Source organism: Salminus brasiliensis, chromosome 18, assembly GCF_030463535.1.
Source record: "Salminus brasiliensis chromosome 18, fSalBra1.hap2, whole genome shotgun sequence".
NCBI classification, from domain to species: Eukaryota; Metazoa; Chordata; class Actinopteri; order Characiformes; family Bryconidae; genus Salminus; species Salminus brasiliensis.
Genome location: NC_132895.1, coordinates 27,692,590 through 27,712,866, shown reverse-complemented (window position 1 = coordinate 27,712,866; position 20,277 = coordinate 27,692,590). Strand labels below are relative to the sequence as shown.

Genomic DNA, 20,277 nt, shown 5'->3' with positions numbered 1-20,277 from the left:
CTATCTAACACCCTCCCAATTACTGCCTAAATGAACCGCGGGGCTGCTTAACTGGGTTTGCCTCATGCTATTGTTTCATTTGCGATGGTAACGAACTCCCTTATTAAGCTCATATGAACCCAGGGCTACATTAATCACAGCATTTCAGCAGATGAATGGCGAAGATTTAATTGTGCTTTGTGTCAGACCACAAAAGGAAGCTTCTGTGAAAAAAAAATCTGATCCGTGACTTTTCCACTGACCTTTAAGGTGGCATGTTGTGGTCCACCTTTACTGGGCTGGGCTGTTTATGTATGACGCACAGCTGAGGCCTGGCTAGGACGGATTTGCAACAGTTTGCTGTCATACCTTTTTGCGTAGGCATGATGGGCATCTTCTTGCGTGGAAGAAAGAAATGTGAAAAAAACAACAAGGTGAAAAAAAGTGGGACACACTGATTAATGCCATTGTCTAGGAGGGATAGGCATAGACATAACAATAAAAAAAGCTTTCTCTGTGTAAGAGAGAGAGACAGAGATAGCACTTCACTACGAGTGACACACACATACACACATAAGTGCTATGATTCCCATCTGAGAGCAAAAAGGAGTTGGGGTGGGTTATGTTGCTTGTTTTGTGATGGTTGTGAAGTTGCGCACAGACAGTGAATAATTAGTCCCAGGAGAGAAATTAGCAGACCATTTGAATATTTCAGGGCAAATTGTGGAAAACACCCTCTTTTTTGTACCCCACAGAGAAAGTAGTTTCTCTTGCCGGTGGCAATTTAGCCTTCAGATTCGCTATATTTGGCTGGCGGTCCAAGCAAAACTGTTGTCTTTTTCCTTGTGAAACAGCTGAATTAGTGACAGAAAATAAATTAACAGTAAACACAGTGTCTGAGATGCTGCTGAGCATTTGAACGGCTGGAGTACGTCTGTGCAGAGAAGATGCATTGCAAAACAACTGATATCTTGGTAAGTGGAAGTGTCTTAATGATACCTAATACTTTTTTTATTATACGACTGTAAAAATGGTAATAACACCATAAGCTTGTGTGTCTTATTTCTAGACATTTTCACTCAAAGTGATTTTCTCCTTACCTGCACTAAGAAATCATTTCATTCCTTTAAGCAGTGTGTCTTGAAATATGCAAAATTACATGTCATGCAGTGAGAAAACATTGAGAAAAGATTGCAAACGCTTTGCTAGAAAAACATCTAAAAAGCTAGTCAGACAGCCCAATTCTGGAAGATTCATTGGACAGGTAAAACCAAAATTAACTTAATTATGGAAAAGGTAAGAAAAAGTTCTAAATCCTAAGCATACTACATCATCTTTCAAACATGATGGGGGGTGCTGGTATTGCATGGGCATATATGGCTGTACAGAGCTATACATTTTGCTCAGATACAGTCAAATGCTGCAAAACTGATGGTACGTCAAAGTACAGATAAATGATCATTCAAAACATACAGCAAAAGCAACCCAAGGACTTCTTAAGGCAAAGAATGTTGAATGTTCAGTCACATGACCTCCAAACAGTTTTGCAGCTTTTTTATTTAGTGAAGACAAAACTGAAGGCAGAACAACCAACAAACAAGCAGCTGAAGGTGGCTGCAGTAAATCCCTGGATAAGCATCTCAACAGAGGAAACCTAGAATTTGGTCATGCCCTTGGGTTCTGGATTTTAGGCAGTGACACACTGCAAAGGATTTGCAGTCAAGTTTTAACAATACACATTTTATTTATATTTATATTTGTATTAAACCATTTGAAATAAAGATTTCAAACTGAAGTGGAGTAAAAATTGTGCCACTGTCCAAATACTTTTTGGACCTGACAGTATGTATTTAAGATGTTTTCACTTACTTATAGGTGCCACTGAAATTCAGGGATAGCGGCTGACAAAATCTGAGCTTTGTATTACCACACATGCTAAAGCCAACTCTAAATGCACAGAAGAAAATTGGAGCTTTACAGGGCCAACCTCAACCCAGCACCATAATGATTATGACATACTAACACCTGCTAGCCCACGATATGCTTATGCCTATGATATGAAGTCTTCTTGTCAGCTTTCTGACAACCATTTCATACACAAGCGTTAAATTAGCAAAGGCAACATTGAGCATTTTTTTTTTTACACACAGTAGGACTACATGAACGCCTCAGCCATATGCTGCAGTATTTTTAGGCTGTACCGTGTCAAAACAAGCTGTGTTAGCAACTGCAAAATGTAGCCGTTGTCAGACTCACGGAATTCATAATGCCCTGAGTACAAATAGAAGCTTGACATTAACAACCACATTCTCAAAATCAGTAGGGTGCCATGTGAACACTGACAGTGAATATTTTTTTAAGTCTGTTTCACACACTAGTCTTACATTTAACAGTAAACAGAGCACACGAAACATACAGACAAGCTGTTTCTAGCATGTAAAAAGAGAAAAGCATCAGAATCCAGCATTTATTGAAAATACTGTCCTTGCAGAAAGTCATTGCTTGTGCCAGCAAATGCTATATTTATATAGTGCTGCATGTAAGCTGTCATAGTCATATCACCATATAGGGAAGAGATATAAATGTCTGCAAAATACTTTGGTAGGGGTCCAGCAACCCTTCACGAGGGACGCTGACACTCACTGACAATCACAGTAGCAAAGATTGTCTGAAGGCACTTCTTTCTGAATTTTTACTTACGTTGGTTGACTGTCTTCTCAGCCGCTGGATACTGCTGAAAAAGACAGAAGCAAACCGTTTTATTAAGACGATGTATAACTACACAATAGCTCTCAGCTCACAGTAGCCAGAATCAAGAATTTCCAGCAGAGCTCCATTAAAAGCAGAATTAATTATATCTGATTTACACTGTTGGCAACTTGTGTTTTTGAGAGTTTACTGAGACTTTTCTGCACTATTTATTACACAGACAAATACTTGTATATTTATACTTAGATTCATGAACCCCCATTGCAAATTAGGTTCATCAGCAAAATTTACAAGTTTTGTTTGGTGTTTGTAATAAACCATTAAAACAAGACCAATAAATAGCTCAACACAACTAATACAACAAGTGTTTTCCCCTTCATGACAAGCGCCTTTAGTATTTAGTAGAGCACTCATTTACTGTTATGACCTGATGCATAGCCAAACACCGGCCTTATTTGGCCGGCATAATTCATGGGCCCCCAGTCCAATAATATTCTTGGGTTTACATGCTGCAACCGCCTTCTTCAAAGCTCAACAAAGATTCTCTTTGGGGTTCAAGTCAGGCGACGCCCAGCTTTAACTTCCTCACATAAGGCCTAACGTTTTTTCTTAGGATTTCCTGATACTTGATTGAACCCATCTTGCCATTCACATGCTGCAGGTTTCCAGTGCCAGAGGAAGCAAATCAGCCCCAGAGCATCACTGAGTCACTGCCATGCTTCACTGTACACAGAATGCTCTTTTCCATTCATTCGTAATTCTTCCTCCTCCAGACATACCACTATTCCAGACATACCCAAAAAGTTCCAGTTTTGTTTCATCAGCATGCAGCATGTGGAGGACAAGATGGATTCAATCAAGTAATAGGAAATCCTAGGAGAAAACATCATGCCTTGTGTGAGGAAGTTGAAGCTTGGGCATCACCTGACGTGAACCCCAAAGAAAATCTTTGAAGAATTAACTAATTCAAGAAAGTAGTTACAGTACACAAACCCTGGAACTGGAGGCCACTTTCTCATGAGGCATTGACTAAGATTTCTCAGGAATGCTGCCAGCAGCTAATGTCTGGCTATAACATCATGTTTGCTACAGGTCAGAACAGCAAATTGGTGCTCATCTAAGCACTAAAGAAACTTGTCATAAAGGGGCTGAATAATTTTAAACTGCAGACTTGTTTTATTGGTTTATTGCAAACAGCTGTAAGTTGAATAATTTTGATTTCAACTATACATGTAATATGGCCATATGTGGATAAATGGCTGTGTTTTTGTTCAACCGAATGACCTGGAACAGATTAGAAACAGCTAACACTGCATGGGTAAGATTTTTCATCAGATTACATCAGAACAGTCCACCCACCATGCTTTTTGTAATTTGCTCTACTGGTGGTTGGATCAATGATCTCCATTTGAACAGAAAGCCTAAAGTGTTGCCTTCTGTACTCCAGCCATAGGGAACCATCCACTTATTAGACAGAATGTGTTAGATAAGAGTGGGTTTGCAAAAATAATCAGTTCACTTATTATACATACACTGTACAAAAAGGTAAAGTCAGGCCAATGAATTCAATGATGAAGACTGGGAAGCTTTTAATCATGAATCATTGAGCCCTTGCTGGGATTTGAACTTTCCTCTCTCTTGACAAGCAGTTAGACCATTGTGTCTCTCTAGAGCTGTAAATGGTTTTACAGCTCTAGAGTGCCGCAACTGTCCAACTGCTTTGGCCCACCAAACAAGCCACTAAAAAGGCTACTTTGGAAGACCATGTTTGTTTAATGTGTTCAAACATGCACAACAAACCATGCCTTAGCAAACCTCTTTAAATACAGTGAAAGTGTTGCGTTGTCTATGGCTTAGTCCAGGTGACAGATACCTATACACCCTATGATGCCGGCTTGTAAAAGGCTTGGCTGTCAAAGCACTTGCTCATAAAGTTCTTATTTGGCTGCCACTTCATTTCTCGAGGACATTTGAGGCACAATGAGCATTTCCGCGATTACAGAAGCATGGGCCAAGTCAAATCTTCCATTCTCCTGCCATATGGCAGTCTTAATTGAAGACTTGCGTCCCACTGCCACCAAGGAGCAGAGTTTAAATGATCTAACTGTAAGGTTTTGTTTGCAGATATAAGGGGCGAATGCTTTTAGCACTCACAGTTACCAAGGCAATGAGAGCAAGGTGCATAGTTATTTGTCCGTTATCACATCTAAATGAGCTCCGAAGTGGAACAGCACTGATGAAGTGGTGATCACACAAAATGGATCTCATTACACAGGATGTAATATACAGGACATTACAGCGAGTCTCCTGCATCAAGAATAGCATTTGGGTTGGGCGGTATCTACATTTTTCATACCATCTCTAAATATTAGCATGATATGCAGTATTATCAGGGGCAGGTAGTAGCTATTCATGGCTGGTCCTGTCCTGTCCTGGTCATGTGTTCCATTTACCTTTGGAAGTTGGATGTCAGAGACAGAAATGATGTCACACCCGAGTTGTTAGCATTGTGCCAGGTTAGCATTGTTGGTGATACCAGTTGACAAAGTATTATACTGTATTTTAGCGCATCCAAACACCATAGAAATATGCCCACAGATCGGATTATATTGTAGTTTTTGTGTATAGTTTAACTTTATGACTTTGTGAATAGCAGTGTATTAATCAATACATACTGTACATACTGTTGTTCTTTTGAAATGATTAATTAAAAAGGAAAAACACACAGTTGCCCACAGTTTGCATTGGCTTATCCTGCACAGAGAGTAAGAGAGAAACAACGAAACAAATGTTTCTGCATAAGGTTACATAAGGCTTTTGGAGGTCCCATAATTTAAGTGCATTTATCAACTGAACAAATTGGCTTAATTTTAGCTTTTACTTTCTAAAATGCATTTCTCAGTAATGTGTCATTTCAACATATTATGTTACACCACAGTTACTGGAGTTATTAGCTGTCTATTCTTCGAGTCAATTCCACTTTATTAGTTATATATATATTTGGCATAACAGTCTTATTCAGAAAAAAGTAGGGTTTCGTCACTAGCAGTCACTGTAAAATGTTAAGTTAATTAAGAAGTGCTATTGTCATCAGATAAGTATTTTTTACAGTGTTGGAATAGCAGGTGCTTCATTTTTTACTGTATGTCAGTCATAATTAACTGCAGAGGGGTGTTGGTAAAGTAAAAGCTTTGCTGATTTGTTTAGGATATTTGTGAGAGGTTGTCAGTCTTTAATCACTAGCTATTACTGTTTTCAGGTTTTTTAGGTTTGCTTCCCTTTTATTATTTTTTTTAATGACCCAAGCAGTTCACTAAACTCACAACTACTGCTTAATATCTTTGATGAGCTTTTGTAAAATGCATTACTCTGCTTAAGAGATTGTAAACATTAATCAGGTACCAGGTTCCAGTAAATGTAAAATATACAATGCAGGCAGCCAATTAGAGAGCTTTTGTTCAAAACTAGCAGATTGGTCAGTGTATTTATTCGGGGCTTAAAAGATTAAATTGAGGATGTCTTCGGGGCCAAACACAAAATCCACTTCTCAAGAGAAAATCAAAGCCTGACCTGCTTTCCAGGCTGGCTTGCTGGTAAACCCAATAGTTTTGCCTCCAACCACCTCCAACAGCTCCTTCTCCAGGTTTTGGAGACTTTTAATTGGCTTTTAATTGTGCATCATCCTGCTCTTATATCTGGACAAGTGCTTGGTCCAAAGTGTTGTTATGGCCAGCACATGCGATACATTGCCTAGTACATGGTGCCACACACATTAAAGGCTTTTCTAAGCCACTAATAGAAAGCTGTCATTTAGCAACCGTTAATAATGTGTAAAAATCATTCTTAATGCGCTGACTGTAGCTTGTTGGACAAACTGTGCTAACATACATCCGACATTGGTGTGCTTTGCCTGTGGGACACAATAAATAAAGACTGGTTAATTGTTCACTGTAGACAAGCATTCATTGTCAGTCATCATTAACTGCAGAGGGGTGTTGGTAAAGTAAAAGCTTTGCTGATTTGTTTAGGATATTTGTGAGAGGTTGTCAGTCTTATGATATTTTTGGGTTATCATGTGGCATACTATAAACTATAAGTGGACACCTGATCTTGATTGATCTCAGAAGCTAAGTAGGGTTGGGCCTGGACAGTACTTTGATGGGAATCTGCTTGGGAATAACAGGGGCTGTAGCTTTTTCAGTAGTAAGTAGATGACATCTTAGAACTGAGTACAACATTCGCAAAAAAAATATTAGATCATCAAACAAGACAGAGTACATTAAAAAAGATGACATCATAGATTGCATCATAGAAAAGAGTGCAAGATATTTTTTAAGCATCAGACAGTGACACTAAGCCTTTATAACTATATAAGGAAGAGACAGTTACAAGCCACTGAACGCTGTGAATTTCAAACATTTTCTCTAGTAGTTTGATAATGGTAGGCCTATGTTTCTAAGCAATATAGCGATCAAAGATTATTCCATTAATGGCACAATGCTTGTACTGATTCAGTTTGTCTGTGTATGGAGTTTTAATCATGATAACTGCACTGTGATGTGGGTGATGGTTTTACCCATAGACAAAAAAGAACTCCAAGAGAAACTTTAGGGCTTTTCCAAATGCTATGGCGAACTACAAAACGATGACAGGTCTTCTTGGCCTGGATGAGATCTTGTTAATGAGGCAACAGTTAATGAGCTCAGTTGGGATACTTCATTATGAACTATCGGCAAAGGATTTAACAGTCCCCCAAAACTGGCACTGAAAGCAAGAGATCACAGTGACGATTAATGACAAAAATCCATGATGTATCACATCTAAGAACGCCACTTTTGGAATTTAATGCACGCCATTAGCTGAATTGATTGCTACATGCTACGGGGCTATTTATGGTCACGACTCATGCCGTAAGTATTTTTTGATGAATTGTAATTCTGGACGTGGCTGCTCTGGAGATGAAGTGAGACAAAGAAGTTCCACTGCAGGGTTGAAGAGGTTTTTATGCGCACAGATAGTCGCCTAATTACAGTGCTAATCACCTTCACAATGGAAGGCCGCAGAGGGTCAGGAGCCGTAGATTTCTGCTCCCTGCTAATACCTACATTTCTTGCTTTCTTATGCTAACATTCCTTCCACGTGCCTTCTCACACATTCATGACACACACTGAGCGCATTAGGCTAAAGTGGCTCAGTTCCAAAATCTCAGCGCTTGACTTCCCTACTAGAGATGTTGATTTACTGCTGATTTCCTCTACCTCTTTTTTTTCCTCATTGCACTATGCAGCAAGACAAGATGCTCTACATTTTACAAAAATAACGGTGGGGTCTTTGGAGCACTGCCAGATCAGAACATCTTTTGGTTCTCTAAAGAAGAGCGAAGACCCCTCTTTATCAAAGATTGTGAAGAAACTTGCAAAGATTCACATAATGCAACAATGCAAAAAGGTGCCAAAGAAGTATTATGTATTTTAGTTTATTATTTTGATGTATTAACAGTATGTGGTATATGACTTTGATTGGGGTGAAAATTGCACAGACGTGGCTTTTTAAGCCTATTTACAGCCTGTTATGTTACTTCAGAACAAAAAAGTGTTGATTTTTGTAGTATGGTGGGCTCATATAGAAATCAGAATCAGCATTCAGCAATGTTCAAACTCAAGAAAAGTATTTAGTATGTCCAGTTAAATCAGTACTTTACATTTTTCAGCACATAGCATAGACCTAATATGGTAAAAAATCATTAGTTTAGCAGAAGTTTTAATTAAAATGCAAGTTGGAGCACTGCAAGGATTAAAAAAAAACCTGTTTCACAAAATAGTGAAACAGTGAATTCCTGCACTCTGTTAAAAATACCCTAATACTGTTGACATTTGTATTATGATATTGCCTGCTCCTCTCAAAAGCTTCTGTCAGGAAGCTTTGCTTCACTCTGGCTCCCGCTGGGGTGTCTTTCTGTTATAGCTACATTCAATTCCTTTTCAAATGGAGACTTTTAATATACATATCTGCATAGACTTTCTTCTAACTGCCTCTGCTGTAGCTTGTCATGTTCTGTGGTGTGGCTAATTTGTAGGTGTTTAATCAGGTTTGTGGTTATGCCACAGTATTTAACTGTCTTTCGACATCCATCACGTTCATTGTACTGAAATAACCATGCTTCTGTTTTTGTCTGCAATTGCAGACTTACAACACATCATCCACTGGCAAGTCCTGGAGTGAATCTGAGACTGGCTGCCGGCACTTTTTTTTCACTGTGCCTATGTGTGTGCGGGAGCAGAGGAAGAAGGCGGAAGGAAAAGTAGTTCCTATTTTACACCATTATTTATGGGAGCATTCTGGTGTTTTTTTCCATCAACAGCTAGGATGCACATCTTAGCTTTTAGCTGTGCAGCAAGGCGGACTCCATGACTTCTCTGCATGGATTCTGTGCTCCAGTCATCCTTTCTCTAGTTGGTACTTCTCCCTTCTCTGGTGATCCTAGCGAAAGCTTTCAGCCTTTTTAGCCGTACTTCCATATTATCACTAAGTAGTTATTGCATTTAATTTTAAAAGACTTTCACTGTATTACTTTTACTGGATTGTTTTTTTTAAATGAGGAACAACAGTGTTTGACATTTGTGGTAGGTCAGTTCTATGTACTGAATTCTCATTATACATAACTATGAATAAGGACTAAAGAAAAAACAGTTATCCATTCTAGGAATAAGGCTTTAAGCCAAGATCAATTTAAGAACTTAATACCATTTTTTAGCATAATACCATTTTGCTAGACTTATTGTTACAGCTACATCAATTCCTTTTTTTAAATGGAGACTTACATACATATCTGCCTAAACTCAGTGATCTGTGATTGCTTGCTGTTCAGTTTAATTGCATATGCTGTGCCCAGTGGTGTGTACATTTGAAATGAGGCCTTTGACACTCCAACTCATTGATTTTCTAGTACTTTTTTTCTTACTCCCTATGAGCTAATTAGGTATTAAATATGGATTAAATTAAAATGTAGTTGTGTGGTGGTCTTATTGCTGTTTTACTGGATTTAATATAAATGAGGTTTAAAACGAGGTCTTAAAATGAACTTAAAATATTCACTCGATTCAATGTAAAAAGGTCAGGCAACCAGCTACTTTTTAAGTCATAATTACATGTTAAACTCAATCCTTTAAATAAAGTATTACGTGTATGTTAATTCAAGGCAATTCTAATATATGTATAATAATAATAATAATAATAACAATAATAATATATTTAAAAACTTTATATTGCCATGTATCAGATTTACGTTTAGTAAAAAATACTTAATACTTAATAAAGATACTTTTTTGGACGATGCCATAGAGGAAACACTTTTAAGAGGTAGAGGTGGGAATAATTACAAAAAGTTCTTCGAACAGCCTTAAAAGCTAAGCTAGGCTATGCCAAGCTATGCTGTGCTGCTGTGGGCCATCCCAGTGACGCAAAGCAAGCAATATTATCATTATAATTTTTCCGCAAGCAGACCATGAAAGGAAAAGTAATATGTTTCATTATAAGGCAAAATAACAGGGTGGTAAATAGGCTTGTTAAATTGTGTCTGATCATTTATTCTCCCCCAACCAAAGCCACATACTTCTTATTTATACATCAAAGAACAACTTCAAATACTTAATAAATGTATTCTATGGCAAATCAGAGTAAAAATTCAGTTTCATTTTTCACAGCAGCAGTTCGGGGAAACAAAAATTTTCCAGAGTTTTGGCTGTTTTATCATGCTGGTTGCATTGGAAAATAATTCGAAGGCAGGCCCGTGAGATCAGTTATTAATGGAAAATAGTAGATATCACAGCAGACAGAACTACATTTCATCACCGGGCCTAAGTGGCTACTTGGAAAACTTGAAAGAACTTGTTACAAGACTCATGTTTCAGAAAGTCTCTCTTTGATCCTCACTACAAACTACTAACTGCAAGGCTCAGGTAAATATAGGGTTGATTATGCTGTGTTTTGCTGGGCTGGCACAGTCAATTTATGTTTGTGAAGGCATCCACCTTCATTTGCTCCAATTCACCACAGGGTTTGAGCCCCCCACGCCAGTCGACAGCTTTACCACCCCACCTTCTTCAGAATGTGGCTGGTTGGCGGGGGTGCCCTGGAATCTGTTTGCGCAGTGGGATTAAGGTTGCAGATGCGAGGCTGGAATGCAATGAAATTCCCTCGCTCTCTGCCAACTTGGCACCCCACTGGCAAGACAGACTGAAAACAGACCAGAGGGGTTCATGCTTAATTGCACAAAGAATTGAGGGGTAAAACAAATGTGAGGATGGGAAGGGTGGGGGGTGGTACAAGCCTACGTTTTCTTCACAGGTCCACTGGAACAATAGGTTTAGAGAGACAGAGGCTTGTGAGGATTGCATAAAATCAAATTATGTTCTCGCCGCAACATTCCCTAACGTCAAACCGTTCCCTGATGCCTAAACTTCCATTTATGGACTGGGCCCAGTCAAATAAGACAGACGATAGTAGAATCTAGGAAAGTGTGGCATAAACGATGGAAAGAAAACCTCACTTCGGAGAAAGTGATGACTTATATGGCAGGACGTCTTGAGCTAGCAAAAGGATCCTGGGGGGGGGGTTTCCATGCAAATGGGAGAAAATGGAATTTTAAAGGGAGTTTTTTCAGAGCATAGAAAAATGGCACAGTGACAGTGTGCTTGCTTGATAAATTGAATTTGTTGGCAGCATTCTTGCAGAACCTATTCACAATTTAGTCCTTCTATTAAAGAAGCAACTTCTGCATTAGAAATACTATAATAAGGTATAAGAAATACGATAATAAGAAAAGGACCCCTGCAAGGACAACAACAACAGGGTGCCATTTTTTTACTGAAGACACTGAAGCATTTTTGAGTTAATTCTACACATTTGTTTAGTCCCACATCTCTGTTTGGTCAACAATACATATTAAGATGAGCTTAAAAAACATTAATTAGCTGCAGTGGAAACATTTATATTTTTTAGATGTTTAGTCTGTGTTCCTCCCCCTCTGTTTTTGTTTACTGTTAATTTCCATTTGTCCTTCCTATTCTAGGCCTTCCTATTCTAAACCTCTTGATTATAGCGGGCTGCTGTGTGATGGAATTCATTCTTATGATCTCCTGTCTCTTACCTGACTACCAGGCAGTTTAACAGCTGCACCACCATAAAGATGTGAAGTCATGCACATATCTGTGTTCCAAGAAAGAACATACAGGTAACCTTCCTCAGAACTGTTTGTGTATGTAGAGTAATTTCACAGCTCCAGGGTGGCACTGCGGTCTAACTGCCTGTTCTTCAAGTACGAGGAGATCAAATCCTAGCAAGGACTATAGTGTCAAAAAGCCTTCCAGTCTGGGGACATCATGAAAAAGGGGTTCCAACCAGCAAATGGAAATAAACCCTATTTAATCAGTTACTTCATCATTGTAATAGGTTGGTCTTGGGCCACAAGAAATATGTTTTTCATTCAATACTGAACTGCAAATGTGACCAAAATAAGACACAGAAAGACAGGGCGAGAGTATTTACCACGTCCTGAAGTCCCTCCAGGGCCTCCTCTGCGCTGTTTGCTGTTTCAACACTGCCTCGTCCTTCGTAGGCCTGCCAGAAAGAGGCTCCGAGCAGGATGGGGAGTGCCCAAATGCCCAGCCCGCCCATCAGTGTCAGCCTGTCATAGGGAGAGAACACACGCCACAAAAAAGCGTCACACAGCCGCACATGCAGGCCCTTGCCACTCAAAACCACAGGCAAACGCAACCCAGACAGACAAGCACTGTCAAAACTCATCACCACTCAGCTAATTAATCTGGGCACCAGGCACTTCAATAACATTATTGAGGCGGCTCTCCTCCGGCGATAATTGCTATTGCAGCTGCCCTCTGTGAAACAACAAGTCGCAGTCGATGTGACAGTTAAAAAGGCATGAATGTTTTTTTTTCTATTGGCATGTTAGATATTTTTTAGAGTTGACAGGTAGGCCAAACTCCAAATCAAAGAGTGGAGTGGTGGTGTTCCAGACTCAAACTGATGAACTGCTACAGAGATTTTTATTTTGATCCGCGATCACAAACTGTTTGTTTGTTTGAAAATACACCTGCTTTAGCACCTGCTTAACCAGGGAGAAGGGAGGTGACCAGTGAACACTTGACATGTAGAATGATTTCAAGATAGCAGTGCAATCTATTAAGTGTTCTCCTGATGTGAGGCACTGAACTGGTACTGAGCCTTTAATACCATTCCAGAATTGCACAAATGATTAGGATTTAGAATAGAATAAAATGCCTTAGCATCTTAACAACCTAGTATCTGGTCACTAACTGTCTGGTAGTTACTATATCTGTACTATATCTTTTTATATTATATTTTTATTTAAATAGTAGTAAATAACACTATGTTTATTTTTTTTTTCCTGAACTTTTATTTCTGTTTTTTGTTGTTGTTGTTGTTGTTGTCAGTACTAGCCATTATCCTTATACCCTTATAAAGTATATAAATCTGTGTATATCAGAGTGCAGTGTCAGTCTTGCTACAAACAACCCTATCGTGGACAGGGTGCAATGCTCAAGGGCCCAAGAGTGGCTGCTTAGTGAACCTGGGTATCAAACCCACAACCCTGTGATTAATAAGCCACCACTGCTTCAAATTTCAGTGTTACATATTTTTTGTTACATATTATTTTTATAAGCATTCATTGTTTGCCCCCCGGCAATTTTTAACTCAAACAACTGGTATAAAATGTACGTATAACAGAAACAGGCATGTGTGAACATAATTTTTATGTTCAGCCAGTTCAAACAGTTTTTATGGACAGTTAATTAGCAGTTATTGCCTTGATAAATCATAAGGGGATATTAATGGACAGGTAAAATGACGTGCGATGCTTTAATCACCCTAGTTACTGTTTACTAATGTAGTATTATTGAGCAGTAGTTAAGTACAAGTTTCTGGCTTACACTGTTTAACACAGTTAGCACAGTAAGCTTCTGCACTGTAATCCCAGAAAGTCAACCAAGTGAAATTGTTGCTTTAAATAAATATGTTAAGCTTTGTTGAACAAATTAAAATGGTAATTTGAATGTATTTATGATACTAGCTACTGAAATCCATTAGGTTAGAATAACCATATAATAAGCCTAAATTATTGTACTTTAATTCAATCGTTTGCGTTAACTTAGCCCAAAATCTCAAGTGAAAGTGAATAACCTTGTATTTTTAAAAGAATGTTTTTTCATTCCTTAATTGACTACATAAAGTCCATTCTTAATGAAATAATTAACTTTTCAATAATTAACAGTTGATTAAATAATCAACTAATTAAGTGAACCATACTAAAATACTACAGAAATGTGGGATCACTTAAGCTGATGAAGCCAAGCAAACTTAGAAATAAATAGTTGCCATTTACACTCACTTTAAACCCCACCAGTTACATATTCTCAAATAATTTGAGATTATTTGTTGCCACAAATTAATTACATTTTTGAAATCCAGTTTTTTCAGTAATTTGTAATTCTGTATTGAACAACTGAATGCCTGTAAGTTTGACAGACAAACCATAAAATTACACCCAAAATGTTGTGTACCTGTAACTTAAAATCCAAGTTATTTGTACTTAACATCTGCTGTAAAAGCAAAGCCCAGATGAATTCACTTAACTTAAAAACTACAAGAGTGAACATTGTAGCACACAGCCAGCACAGTCACATTCCACAGAAAATGGTAACTTGCTCTTGCCTGCAACACTCAGGCAGGCAGTCATTGTAGAACATATAACATGTATAAGTATACTTCAGAGGAGGTAGCCTGGGAAAAATGACAACACATTGAAGGGGAGTGTCAGTGACTGGAGGACACACCCAGTATGCAAAAAGATGGTGCCAGGAGCCAATAGGAATGACAGGTTTTAATCAAAGGTTTTACTTAAAGGTTGTACTGAACTCAAAGATCCCATTTAAATGTACACAAATATTCACCTAACCTAAATATTTTACACACAATTTAATTGAACAGGACTCAAAAATAAAATATTTTGTTGACCAAAATGAGATGCAGAAGTAAAACTTGTGAGTTAACCACAACAGTCTATTTTCTGCCGGCGGGCCTAAAGTGTTATTACAAACTTCTATTACCAAGGAATAGCCCCACCCGTTTGTACAGAAGTCCATGTAGTTACTGAATAATCTTTTTTGCATGGTGGTTGATTAATCTAAGTTAAGTGAAAATGTTCTGTAATCAGACATTTTATCATTTTAAGTTGGCCTGATTTACATTTGAAAGGACATGTTACCATTTCATTACAAATGCGATTAGATATTGGGTTCCATAATGTGATTTTCTTTCAAATTGGAACTAAACAAACATTCTGTGTGTACACTTGCAGAACATTTTCCTGACATTCCATTTATTCCTAGTTGTCATATTGTAATTATATATCTGCTCACACGAATAAGAAACAAAAACGCTTGCTGGCGTAAGCTCAACCTGCCTCCATCGACTTGTGTTACTGACACAAAATCCATACTGATTCGATTAGAACGGAAACCTACTGGACCTTCATTGCTGTTTATGTTATTAGCGAGCGCACAGGCACGCAATCATTGATTCAGCTGCTTCCCTTCATATCTATGACAGCAATAATGGAACACCCTGTCCAGCTAGCAACAGCTCAGCACCCCAACACATTTCAGTCTCGCAGGCAGCAGCAGATCAAACCGCTTCCCCTCGAAACGTGCCTGTCATCACCGCTTCCCCACGTTTCTGCCTGGAGTTGGTTGTCTCATGTGCCAAAAGCACCAGCCAGACAACCGGCCAGGAGCCAAAAGCGGCCCACTACAGGCTCAGCCAGGGCTACCAGCATGCTTTTTATACTCTCACATCAGCCATGTTGTGACAGTCATCTCCATTCCAATCAAACATCTGAATGGGATAATCTGTGTTTTAAACCCCACAAAGCAGACGTATGTGACGATAAAACCTCAGCATAGATGGAACAGATGGAACGGCTGAGTTTAGTCACACTCTGTGATTTTTAAACCAGCTTCACTGGATATAAGGGAAGCACATTTGTTCCAGATGCCTTGAGAGCCGAAAGAAACTTTCTCACTCCATCATAAGACAACATTGAGAGCTTCAAAATCTGCTTCCTCAAGATGTTTACAACCGTACCTCTGTGGGGAGAGCATTAAAAAATCATCATGTACCTTTAAACAATATGCACATATGTCAGCCAAGACCACCTACCGTGAAATCTACCTTGTTCATATGGCAAGTTAATAAAGCTAATGCTTGTAACGCAAATCAGTGTCTGGGAAACTGACCTAAATAACATTACAACATGAATACAGAAAAATGATGAATACTGTTCAAGCTAAGTTCTCCACAATGAAACACCTTGTGAATGCATGTTTCTTTTTTAGTCTGTAATCTGTTTGGAAAGGCTTCATACATATTTTTATGTATATTTGTATGTATGTATACATTTTACAACATAACTCTACTCCCAATAATTCTATTATTTTTATATCATGGAATTTTTTCACTTAGGGACAGTATCTCATCACATCTCTCCTAACATCTAGCAACTGCTATGGTGAGGCTGAGGGAATAAAGCTGCCTGTCAACCAAGTGCACTTTCACATTTTCCTCCCATCTCTATCACATAGTCTCCAGGTTAACAGGCTAACAAGGCAGGATTTTTTATATGACAGACTTTACCCAACCCGAAGCATACAGTCTATGAAGTATATATGTATGAGGGTTAGGCACCAGAGAGATAAGGTAGTGAACAGAGACTCTTTTGATAATACTGAGATTTAGTGCCATGGACAGCTCTGTTAATACTACAGGTGATGTCCATGGTGCTAAACCTCAATATCATCAGAAAAGGAACACAAGGAAAAGCAGTCCGCCAAGCAAACAGTTTTGAACAACATTTCTAAAAAACACTATTACAAAAACATATAAGTCACAAAAGTACAGCAGGCATATGGTGTTACATATTGAGTCTAAAACTCACAATGAATGTAAAGCGCTGTTTTTTGTGTTGATGCTGACTGAGATTGTCATGTATCTGTATTTTTGACATTTTTTACTTTTTGACATAATGTAAATCTGGCAGTTGTTCTTTACATTGTGCCTCGTTTTCATAATAAATGGACCAATAGAAATGACACTCTGATTTTCATAGAAAGTTAAGAGACTTTGAAGATTGAATATGATATTTTTGTGTGACAGCACCAATTGCTGTATTCTTTATTACAGTGGACCTGCCAAAACAGATGTAGGTGCAGGACCAAAATTCTAACAAGCACTGAAAAGCAACACTTCTTCACAAGAATCCTACTCTTCACAGTCCGATCACTCACTTCTTATCAAACTGGGGTCATTTTAATATCTGATAACAGAAGTGCGGCACACAAATTACAGTGTAGGCCACGGTTAATTCCATACAATGGAGAATGAGCTCCTAGATAGCAAGAGACAGCCTGCAGCTCAGCCAGCCTCTGAGACACAAAAGGGATTTCCAGAATGAAGCTGGTGCTTCCTCTATATCTTACAGGACAGCTATTGGTGTGCACACCACACACACACACACACACACTCATTGCATCAAACATTTTGCATATTAGAGAGCATATATAAACAATCAAAGTGGTCTTCTTATTGCCATCCTCTCTGTCTGTTTCTGTCTCTAAATTCAAATGCAATTACTTAATGATTAAAGGGGCCTAGCGTTTAACAAACGCTTCAATTAAACATCTTAGGACAGAATTGAAATAACGACAACATGATTCAGATGACCATAACAAACAGCTTCAACTGTATAGGCATCAGTTTTCTCAATAAAGCCAACTAAGAGGGCCTGTTTAATTTAAGTGAGTGACAAAACTGCAATCAGCTCTTTTGCACATAACCAACAGAACCTCAGAATGTAATTTATCCACATTAGTGTCTTCCATTCTCAGTTTCAGCACTCTGGTAATTTGAGGCATACATCTCAGTGATCAAAGCATGAATTAGCTGAGTGGGACTCCAATCAAGCTGAGAATTGGGTTTTTTTTTGTTTTGTTTTGTTTTTTTCTGTCTGCAAATTTGTATACTTTTGCAAAACAATCAATTTTCCAAGGAAATTATTACTGTCTGTCGCATTAATTGACAGAATTTTCCCATTGACAGTGGCACGCTTTGACAAATAAGTCGTTGAATAATAATGTAAAATGTAATTATGTTCAGAAGCACAAAAGATGCTTTGGGAAATATACAGGAATCCAAAATAGAACATTAATAATGAACGAAAATGATTATAATTACAGCACAGCTCTTTGGTTACAGGTCCAAAGGTCGCTTTGGAAACATCTTGATATGTTTTTGCTTCCGTAGGCTAAGCAACAGGCACAGCTGTCACAGTGCAAACCTTGCTAAGTATAATGTGGGCTGAACATTAACTCAATTAGCTGTTAGTGCTTTTTCAGAATACTAACAAGTTGTTTTACTATGGTTAGGCCAGATGTAAGCCACCTGCCATAGTTCTCAGTATGGAGTGGGATACAATAACAAAGGCAACAGAGACTAAGTGGGGAAAGGTGAGTCATCCAAAAGTCATGCTATGTAGTTTGTGCAGCTGGAGCTTCTTGACGGATCTGAGAGCTGAAATGCAAACAAATCCAATTACTAAATGCAGTGGAAATGGTACCTATTGTCAGGAATGACTCTAATCTAGGCCCACTTGCAAATGCTGATTAGCAAAGTTCATGCGGACAACAATTACCTATACCAGATCTACTCTGAAACAAGATGCTCAAGGACGAGCCTTTCCTAGGCCATCACTTGCGCTACCTACTTGCCAGTTTCAGCACCACGGAGAGCTCCGCCGATCTGGAATCAACGATCTGCAAAGCGAACTGTTTTGAACAGCGTTTAATGCGTTCGTTTAGAGTCGTTTTAAACGCTATTTCAAAAACGGTACGTCACAAAGTTAGGTAGATGTTGAGTCTCATGATGCACCTTTCCATTGCAGAGCTCTGCTTTGGGTTCATGCCTATAATGTTTCGGATTGAGGTGCTTGAATTGAGCTGTAGGAGACTGAGATTTCCATCTACTCTTAGAGCGCTGTCCAATTTATCCTTCGTCCTCACAAACCTCAATGCGTACAAGCATGGTAGCAATGATAACCCAAGTATTCCCTTTGGACTGCTTGGACAGATGGAATGATGCGATGCATGAGCAGCACGCCCGCTTAAACGTTGAAAGGCTGCACATGACAGCTGCCAAGTAGATCAACTACACAACTGCTGTTAGTTAGTAGAACATTAGTTTCCCGGAAGAAACTCGTTTTCGTCGCGTTCCGCGCATCAATAGCTTCACGCTTGGGAAGTTGAGCTGAATGCATGGCATCAGTTTGGTCAACCTGAACACTGCATAACTGCATAACTGACGCGCCAGCCAACACTATTCCAGATAACTCCTCTTCCTCGTCCTCCTTCGTCACGTACGCATTTCACTTCTATCCAAAGTACCCGTCGCGTAATCACCCCAATCGCCGTAAAAACGCCTACACAGACCAGACGAGTAGCGTAAGTAACGTGCGTACACGTTAGCCGTGCACCTACCTGTCGTGTTCCACCGGAGACAGAAACGGTGACTAAAAAGAAATCACGCCCAGGCAAACGCGTTGAAGGCGCTCCGAAAAAAGACAACCCCAAGCTTCTACTTCTACCCCAGAGCCGGCCAGTGACTCTCCGCGACGGTCAGTCAGGCTTTAAAGGAACTGAGGCTGCGAACCAGTCCGCATTGGCCGTTTCCCTCCCCACGCTTAGCTGGAGCGCTCCATCGTTCAGCTGTGAGTGGAGTGAGTTCAGCCCTGCCAGCGCCAGCCTATTTCAACAGCTCCCTGCTGACGTCACCAGCTCCTTATAAATCCAGTCCATCCGCACTAAAAGGAGAAAAGCCAGACCCCCTTCACTGGACCGGACTGGACGGCAAACGGGCACGACTTAGGACAGCCACAGGTTTGATTACATCACGATCCAGACTTAATGTTCTGACACTAATAAGGTGCAAGTGGAATGTGGCTGAAGTTGAGAGAAGTGTTCTGCTGGTTAAATTGGTGCAAGATGTTTTTGTTCATCTAAACTAAAATGACAAAATTCGCTGCCTTCGCCGGCTATTTTATAGGAGAAGGATAAAAACATATTAACTTTTAAAAGAAGTCAATGGGAAAAATGCATTCCACGTCAGTTGGGGCATTTCTATTGGTCCAAACATCATGAAACATATGATGATACCTGCCAGATTCAGATTATTCCAAAAAGTGAAAAATAGCAAAAACAAAATCGTGACAGCCATCAATTAATCGAGTCGAATAAAGACAGCTAAATTGCGCGTTTTTTTAACTGCGCGTTTTTATACACTGCCATACGTTAGACGCGCAAGTAATATATTATAAACTTATATTGTAAACATCATCAGTACATCAAATCATTCAAATTGTGCATCTGAGCTGGAGAACACTTTAGTTGCTTATTACCACAGTATATATTTTTACATTGTACAGCATTTACGCTTTTACAGTGT

General features: G+C 39.0%; 1 protein-coding gene across 2 annotated transcripts in view; it reads right to left on the bottom strand.

Moving 5' to 3' along the window:
* fstl4 (follistatin-like 4) overlaps positions 1-19,535 on the bottom strand; it is a 197,046-nt gene extending 177,511 nt beyond the window's left edge. Inside the window, exons 1-3 of one of the 2 annotated variants that reach the window (XM_072661272.1) lie at positions 19,314-19,535; positions 12,235-12,373; positions 2,680-2,713 (exon numbers count right to left, since the gene is read on the bottom strand). In XM_072661272.1, coding sequence (XP_072517373.1) covers positions 2,680-2,713; positions 12,235-12,363 — 163 coding nt within the window. In that variant the 5' untranslated portion in view covers positions 12,364-12,373; positions 19,314-19,535. The remainder of the gene's footprint in view (positions 1-2,679; positions 2,714-12,234; positions 12,374-19,313) is intronic. The other variant, XM_072661273.1, reaches the window with a different exon arrangement.
* Positions 19,536-20,277: the final 742 nt, after the last annotated feature.